Source organism: Pogona vitticeps, chromosome 8 (genome assembly GCF_051106095.1).
Source record: "Pogona vitticeps strain Pit_001003342236 chromosome 8, PviZW2.1, whole genome shotgun sequence".
Classification (NCBI taxonomy): Eukaryota; Metazoa; Chordata; class Lepidosauria; order Squamata; family Agamidae; genus Pogona; species Pogona vitticeps.
Window position 1 is genome coordinate 25,293,570 of NC_135790.1, and position 8,942 is coordinate 25,302,511.

Here is an 8,942-nt window from a genome sequence, read left to right on the forward strand (position 1 = left end):
TCAAGAGTTTGCTAACCCCCTTGAGATTTTTCGCATGCAAGAATGATAACAAGATTTTTTTTAAAAAAAATTCAAATGTTTCCATGCATAGCCAGGGTCTTCTTCCTCTGTCAAGTCCAGCAGACACACAGCAGGCACAGAACAAATGGCTTATCGATCAAAATGGCGCAAACAGCCACCTGGTGCCACAAAATCAGGCAGCTGCTATCATAGTTTTGCAGCCTGTGTACAAATTATTCTCACAAATGCAAAAACTGAAGTCGAGACTGACAGAAAACACCTCGTCCTGTCACAGCTTTATAGCTTCTTGCTCTCATGCACAACACTGAGGCAGGCAAGAATTCCTTCCAGGTCTCTGCTGTTCGAAGATTATTATTCAAGAGTGGGTGATACCTTTTACTGGACCGCAAAAAAAAAAAAAAAAAGCAAATAAATAGCAAACTTTGGAGGAGAAAATCCACTTCTTCAGGCTAAGCAAACCTCCTTGATGGATAGTGGAAAAAGATTGTAAACAGAAGTCCAAAAATGGATGCTACATGTCTGTGAGAGACGATCCAGCACTTCTTAAGGTTGGGCCTGGAGTTTCTCTGCAGCAAAGGCTTGGAATTTTTACACCCCTCCGGGTGGGTTGTTCTTTCAAGATTTTTATGGTCATTGTTAAGAATTACCGTCCTAAATGAAAGCACATTCCCTGAATCCTATCACATTCTCCCCTCACAAGAACAATCGGAATCCAGATATGCAGATGGTTTATTTCTCAAACCTCCCAATGCAACAGCGTACGCATGAACATCGACCATTTAATTTGCTAAATTGTCTTCAACGTCAGACCACACCCAAGCTTTTAATCAATCTACTAACCCTGTTTTTGCTCTAGCCATTCTCTCTGCTGAAGCATGCATTGCTCTTCTCTGCAGTTTCATTTGTCAAATGGTTTTGAACAATTGTTGTTGTTTTAGTTTGTCCTTATTGTCACATTATATCTGCTGTAAGCCATCCGGGCAGTTTGAGGCTCACAAGGCCAAGCAAAGATTTCCCAGTGAAATAGGTTCCCAATTCTGGTTTGGATCCAAAGCAAGATTTCTAAGACTTTAACCCTTAATTAATGTTCACACCAGGCTAAACTGTCAGGCTTGAACAATAGCACAGGAGCTCAGGCAGGTGAAGAACATATGTACTACAGAAAGTAGACCTACAGCAGCTTCTTAAACTACAAAAAACATGTAATCTTACCACAGGAAACATAGTCAGAAAGAGGGTATTCTACTTTTTTGGACTAGAACTCCCTGGCCCAAATCCTGGGGCTCATCAGAGTCAATCACACTAGAGTAGGTCCACTGGATCTATGGGGATTACCGCCTTCACATGCTCCACTCATTCAAATGGGCCAAATGTGACATAGTATGCTAAAGTAAGTGACAACTAGAGTAGGCCTATCTGAACCAAAGGAGCACCTGGAGGAGCTGATTCGCCAAATCCTGACTGATTCCATTAGCTTATTCTAGTGCAATTTTCTACCCTGCGCAACAGGATTTTGGCCCCAGGGTGACACTGCTAGTCACCCAATGCAATTGGATTTGGGTCTTGGCTTTTCAGCTTTGGATTTAGCAATTCTGCTTCTGGTTGAGCTCAAGCGTTATTGGAACTCAACCATTATCTGCTGAATAAAACTGTCATGGGGCAAAGAGGTTGACATGTGTGAGTGAAATCAAAGAGACAGTGACCCCAGCCAGTCACCATGGTGATAGAAGAATCCTGTCTGTCTTAGGCAACTTTTCCCATCTCTGGAACATTATCGCTCTACAAGGCCACAGTTTTAAGCACCTGGAGAAATCAAGTCTAAGGTCTCCTTTGATCAGAGAAGAACCTGCTCTGTATCCAACAGACTCCCCAGATTGTAAGAACATGTTAAGACTGCACCCAAAGCAACCACCCAGACCTCTCTCTCTCTCTCTTACACACACACACACACACACACACAGAGAGAGAGAGAGAGAGAGAGAGAGAGAGAGACTCAAGGACACGCAGGTGGCTGGGCATACACGCTCCAGGTGATCATGGCTAGCTCTTCTCCAGGGAGACACACTGGCATCCAAACATGTGGCCCACCACTCTGCAGACTAATCCACTGAGTTATATCACCTTAGTTACAGGACCAGAGGCGGACACGGAGGTGGCACCTCCGTGGAGAAGAGAGGAAAAAGAACAAGGTGAGATTTTTTTTTCCAGGACAGATGGATTTTCTGCCACTTGAACAAAACCGCATTATCGTTACATTATCCTCCACCTGTTCTGTGGCTGGCAGGAAGGGCTTGGAATGCCAAACTGCTCAGAGAGCTACATACAGAGGGGGAATCAAATGCTTAGCGGTTTTAAAAGTCAGGTGTGCAGATATGAAAGCAAAAGAGGCTTCCGTCCTGCTTCCTGTGGCCAACAGACCAAAACATGGTCTGTCCAGCCTCAGTTTCTCCAAATGGGGTCACTTAATATAACGTTGAACAAATAGCCACCCTATTGTGACCCAATAATTTGCTGATTCTGCGCAATAACTGATTTTTGAAGAGCTGTAAGGCTACATTCTCTGAAGCACCTGAGGCATTAGGTAAAGCAGAACTGGGACACTCTGTGGCCATGCTGACTGGAGGATTCTGGGAAATGTAGTCCAAAAAACCTAATGCATCCTACCTTGAATCTAAACTTAGCAAAGAAAAAAATCTAATGTCTAAAACCTTTCCTCTGAAATCAAGCCATTCATAGGAGATGCAAAATGGAACATGTTGTGCAGAAAATGAAGTTGTAGGAGGGCAAAGCTTGATTGTTTTGGTGTGGAAAACTCTTAGTTGAAAGGCAGAGGAAATTGGATTAAAATGAACTCTGGTCCACTGCAAATACTGAAGTCAATTCTCCAGGAGGAGGAAGCTGGCTTCAGAAACAACCTTTTAGGAAATTGCTCAGCAAATCATTAAATAAAACAGAAGCAACCTGTTTTATTTCATTCAGTCTAAACACAGAATCTCCTTCCATCTCAAACTCTCCAGCCACGTGGTCTACGACGACCCCATGCAAGACAGGTTTATAGAAATAAAGTCACATGCCAAAACAATTAATAAACACAAATACATACGAGAACATCCATACATATATCCATGACAAAATGATTTTCCCCTCCCCCAGGAAGCTTATCCCTACATCCTTCTGGGGGAAAAGCAATGAGGGTAGACCAGTTGTTGGTCACTCTAACCAAGTAACTCACAATAAATTCATTGCTGAGAAGAGAAAATAATAACAAATGCATAAGCGTTCCAAGTTCTTGGAATATATACATCTAACCAAGCTAGAAAGGTGGGCCAGATAAGGTATCCAAAAGAAATCATTTGTCAGATATACTGTGATTTCGAGTCCTGCATTGTGCAGGGGGTTGGACTTGATGGCCTTTTAGAGACCCTCCCAACTCAATTATACTATGATCCTATGATTCTGTGTTAAGAGAAACAATGATGGGTACATGACTTTCACAGGTACGAAGCCCTCCTTGACAACATCATTTTTCTCCATGGATTCTCCGTTAGCATAATCTGAAGGACTGGCTCAAGACACATCCCTCATCTGGGCAAGGAGGGGAATGTGTACGAATCCATCTCCGATGTCTGCTGCTGATCTTGGAAAATGATTTGCATTTCATTGCGACACGAAGTCCCTTCACCCAAACAGCCCGGGGCACAGCCAAACAGATGGATCACCAGACGGGTGATGTAACCGTCCCCCTTGTTGACACAGGATTACAATGACATATCCACAGGCTGATCGTGAACTCAGATAACCAGAAGGTTTCCCGGGGAAAAAAGAGGAGAAAACAAGAGATATCCATCAAGGTGGTATAATAACATGTGCAGTATAGGAAACCGTTGTTGACATTCATTTTTATGCTGCTTCTCGAGGCAGCGCATCCTTATCTCTCTTTTCTGAATTTTGCCTTTATTTTTAAATCCACTTCTGTTCTAAGCAAAAACCTGACTATGAGACATTTTCTGTTTGCAAACACCCCCTGGCTGATACAGAAGTTTTCCCATTCTGCTTCCATCATGGGCATAGAGGTCAGTTCCGGTTCTAAGCAAAACAAACAAAGAAACTGGCTCTCCAAGGCAAAGCCTGTCATTTAAAATGAGATGCATTCGGCAAAGAGAGTGGGAAAGCAGGCGCATTTACCTATTCATTACGCTTATGTGCTGCTTTTCCTCCAGAGAGCTCAGTGCGCACCTCTCCCCTCCTCCCCTCACTATCTTCTCAACAACCTTGTGAGGTAGACAGGGCTGGCTATGATAGCGACCCAGGGTCACCCAGCAGTTTCTCAGCTGAGCCAGCATTTACCCTTCGGTCTCCCGAGTTCTAGTGCAAGATGATGACCGCACAGACCGATCAGATTCCTCAGCAGGATTCAAAAGCTGACCCCAAATTCCCAGCAATGGCGCAGATAAAGACGGACAAAGAAAGTCAGGTGCATGCATAACATATACACACAGGAAGATGAATGAGAGATAGACGAACTGATTTGGGGGCATCTCTAAAGCTTATTCCACTGGTATCTACTCCTTTATTAAGACTTCTCATACAGTTCTGTGTTGTGCAAGGAACTCGGGACCTTTGTGGGATTCATAGCAAAGATACGGAAATAAGGCACGACTCAAGAAGTTGCTCGTCTGTGATCGCAGCCTTAACATTAGTAAGACTTTCCTCCCATCTTCCCCCAGTGCCGGTCCTATCATTAAGCAGGCTGGTGAGGCTGCTTCAAGCAGTGCTCCTTCAGAGCTATGGAAGGGCAACAGATAGTTACGCATTTGTTCCCCTGTTCTCACTTTTCGTGCCTGAGACAGGGAGAGGAACCTGTGGGACTCCCTGCACCATGAGCCAGAATAACAATTGGTCTTAACTTCAAGGCACCAAGACCTGGGTGACTGAGGGGACGACCATCTGTTGTTCTGCCTTACACAACAAGACACTGTGGGTTCTGCATTCCTCAAATAAGTTCCTCTTTGGTCAGCTCCAATAAACAATATCATTGCTTCAGAATTTGTGTTTTTTTTCTAATGTAATCTGTACTTTCCATATTGAAAGCTAAGAAACATGTAACTACATTTCCCAGGGCAGAAGAGAAGAACAAACACTGTTTCACTGTTACACCTTATTCTAAGAAACAGAGTTCTATAACTGGCCAACCAATTCAAGGAAGCAAACTTGATGATAATACAAGTATTCAATCTGTTGTGACCTCAGATTTCCAAACATGTAAGAAGCGAACAATAAAACAGCAACAATGCATGGCCACTTTAAAAATCCTTCATGTCTCATTTCCACCAACAATTAGGATAGTAGGTAAAGAGTTCTAGGACTGCTCAGACAGTGGAACTCCCTGCCTCAGGAAATTTCATTCAGTATTGTCTAAATAGCAAATGAAAATGCAGCTGGTCCGGGAGTCTTCTCTGCCCCACTTGTTTCTCAAAATCCATTGCTGCTTTGTCAATCTGATGCACTCTCTGTGTTCTTCCTGATTTAAGATTTATAAGAGCAATATCAATACAGCCGGGTCTGGTTTTGTGTTTTTTTACATAATTCTTTGCTGCCTCAAGCACTTCAGAAATGAGCCAGAAAGGCAGAGCATAACTATTTCAAATAAAGCCGTGCTGAAGTAGCCGCTCACGCGCTTTGGATACAAGGCTGCCTTTCAAATTTATGTAATGGGATGAAGAGGCAAAGAATCACCATTTGGATTATCCGGCTGGAAATCCTGGAACCCCTTTATAATGAGGCAGAGAGCATGACCATGTTCCAAATGCTCCGTTCTACTAAAAATAGGGGTTGCCATTCTGGAAAGTGGATCTGGCAGCCTGTTAAAGACAGGCAAATAGATCTTTTATTCCCCACGATGCTGTGCCCTCTCTTCATCTCCCGATCGCCTCTACAAGGATAAGTCGACACCCTTTCCTCTTCTCCATCTCGGTTAAAATTAGCTTGGCAGAGGTGAAGAATGGTCAGCCCCAAAATCAAAGATGTAGAGGCAGAGTGGGGGTGGTGGTATTCCTTCCACCCAGAGTGGACCATTTCCTGGATCTCAACTCACAACTCTTGAGAGTGAAAATGTTACATTTTTAGACAACAACCTGCAGATGCCCCTAGCCATGCTGGCCATGCAGATTGAAGGATTTTGTGAGTCGCAACCCCCCACAAAAACTTTTCATGCTTTCCTCAGGGGCAGGGCAGAAGATGAATGTTACTTGACATCGAGTTGCTTCAGACTCGTGGTGACCTTAATAGGCTTTCCAAGGTACGTGAGATTCACTGAGTTTCTAAGAGCTGAGCAGTGATTTGAACCCAGATCTCCTGGGTCTTAGTTTGGCACTCCACCGCACTGGCCCCCAGAAAAATCTCTGGAGAGACTAGATGGGGTTCGCTGGCCTGCAAACTAATTGTCTGCTATTCCCCTGAGTAAAAGAGTGAGCATCCAAAAAAATGAGCTTCTTCATCAAGTGCATAACTGGATGCGCCTGAAAGAGTTAAAAGTTCAGAAGGCGCAAGAAATAACAGCGGTTCTGTCCCTTTCCTGAACGCGCAACCCTTCAGAAACAACCTGATCTCCCCCAAGGGCTCGGACGATGTCCCAAGTTTGCAAACAAACAGAATAGCAACACATCCCAGTGACAAGATCTAGGGTTCTTCTCCTGCTATAGCAAACCCCTGCCTACAGGCAGAAGGAATTCCAGGGTACCGCAGCTACACACAAGTCTTTGTGTGTTCCTCTTTTTTCCTCACAGATTAAAGCCAAAAGCTATGCCCAGATGTAGGACTGGGTGGAAGAGTTCTCCCAATAAATCAGCACTGCGTTTGATGGCCTTAAGAAGCCAGGGACTCGGTGGGACTGAAACATGGCCAGCTGAGAACAGTCTTCCGGATAGCCGCCTCGCCTATGGCGAGGAAGGATCGCCTCTTGGTAAAGGAGCAAATAACGCCCTGGAGAAGTTGGAAGTTCTCTTTCTTTCCACAGGCCAAGACCTCTGTTCCTCAACAAGTAACTTATTTACAAACCACAGATTTCTCACCCTTGTCGCTAAGCAAAACAGAATCAGGCTAGGACTCCCCATGTAAGCACATTCAGAACTTATTTGGAGAAGACTTGAAGCTGAATGACTCTTTGGGATTGACCCTGGTGTATGTGCCAAGGTGGCCCATCCGGACGGATCCTTTCCCAAGTGGTCCCCGGAAAACTATAGGGTTCCCTTGCATGCCCCTTTGGCACTGAGGGATGGCGGAGGAAAGAGTTTTCTCACCCCCTCCCCAGTTCCTAAGACATTTCTGCATCTCAAGTGCCTCCTGCGCCCCGCAACCGAACCCGGGAGTCGCCTCCGCTACTTTTCCTCCCCGTCAAGCAAGGAGGGGCAAATAGGTGGTTTTCAGCACTGGAAAAAAACAGACAGATGTGGTTCTCTGGGGGTGAGTGAGAAGAGGAGGAGGAGGAGGAGGCCGGGCTAACTGAAAAACGCCCACTCCCCAATTTTAAAGGAATCTAAAAGGAGCCGGAAAAGGGGGGGCTCGTACGGGGGGAGGAGGATGGCGAACCGTTCCTCGGGTTGCATTCACACGAGCAGTTGGACGCCGGCCAGCGAGGCCACCACAAAAGCTCCAGCGGGGCGGGGGAGAGGGCTCGAGAAGCCGGCGGTGGCGGCCAGCGCAGCGCGGGCGACGCGGATCGGGGCTCCCCGGAGATGCGCGCCCGCACCCTAGCCGGCGCGCGGGCGAAGGGGTGGGTGGGTTGCGCCCCTTGCCTGCCCAATCCCGATGCCCCGGGGATGCCCCGGGCATGGCCAAGCTCACCTGTCCGTACACCTTGATGGGCTCCGCGCCGGTTGCGCTGCGGCGGCGGCGGCGATGCGGCGGCGGCTGCCCGGGGCCATCATCCTCGGGCCAGCTGCGCCTCGCCTGCAGCACCGCAAAGCCGCGATCCTGAGGCCGGGAGGTCAGCGCGGCGGGCAGCGCCAGGCGGCGGCCAGAGCCTTCGGCCGGCCGGGCGACCGCGACCAGGAGGAGGACGAGGCCGGCCAGCAGGAGCCCTCGGGCGCCCGGCGCGGGGGCAGCAGCGGCGGATGCCGCCCCGGGAGGAGAGCCGGGCTGGCCGGCGCAGCGGCTGCGCCCCGGCGCCATGTTCCCCGCTTGCCTGGCGGCTTGGCCCGGGTGGCGGCGGCGGCGGCGGCGGCGGGGCGAGAGAGGAGCGCGGGGCGCCGCCGCCAGGAAGGAATGCGCAAGGAAGCGCGCCGAGGCCGGCCGAGCCGAGTCCGGGGCCGCGGAGCCAGCCAGCCAGGGATGGAGGGAGGGAGGGAGGGAGGGAAGAAGGAAGGGGGGGGAGAGAGATCCCGGCGCAGCAGCAGCAGCAGCAGCCACGAAAGCCCGGCCAGAGTCAGGCCCGGCTGCGCGCAGCTCTCGCTCGCCTCTCTTGCGCGCGCTGGCCGCGGCCCCCTTGCCCGGCGCGCGGGGGCGGCGCGCTCCCGGCCGGCCTTGGCCCGAAGCGCGCAGGCAAAGCGCGAGGAGGAGGCGGCGGGGAGGGAGGGGGGAGAGAGAGAGGGTGCCAGTCACGTGTGGAGCCCGCACACGCGTCGCTCCTTCATCCGCTTGGCTGCCCGTCCTGGACCTCTGACACCGTGCCTCGGTGCGCGCTTGGCTCTCCCTTCTGCCTCTTCTTGGCGATCCCCAAAAGGGCACCTTGGCTAGGATTTCAGGAAAGGACGGAGATGCCTTCCGGGCTGGGAACGTGGGAACGGCGCCGCGAGGAACCCTGGAAGAGGACACGGATCTGTTCCTTTGATGCGAGATTCCACCCCCCCATCCCCCGGTGTGTTTGTCACCTCGGTAGCTCTGCGGGCGCCCACGCGATAAAGCAAGACCCTCGCGGCGCCTTT

The 8,942-nt window shown here is 49.2% G+C and overlaps 1 protein-coding gene across 2 annotated transcripts in view; it reads right to left on the reverse strand.

The window, feature by feature from the left end:
• Positions 1-8,360, reverse strand: part of SORL1 (sortilin related receptor 1) — an 81,240-nt gene extending 72,880 nt beyond the window's left edge. The window contains exon 1 of one of the 2 annotated variants that reach the window (XR_012080906.2): positions 7,864-8,360. Coding sequence is in view for 1 of the 2 variants with exons in the window: in XM_020792508.3 (XP_020648167.3) it covers positions 7,864-8,190 (327 nt within the window). In the remaining variant the exon portion in view is untranslated. The remainder of the gene's footprint in view (positions 1-7,863) is intronic. The other variant, XM_020792508.3, reaches the window with a different exon arrangement.
• Between the last annotated feature and the right edge of the window lie 582 nt (positions 8,361-8,942).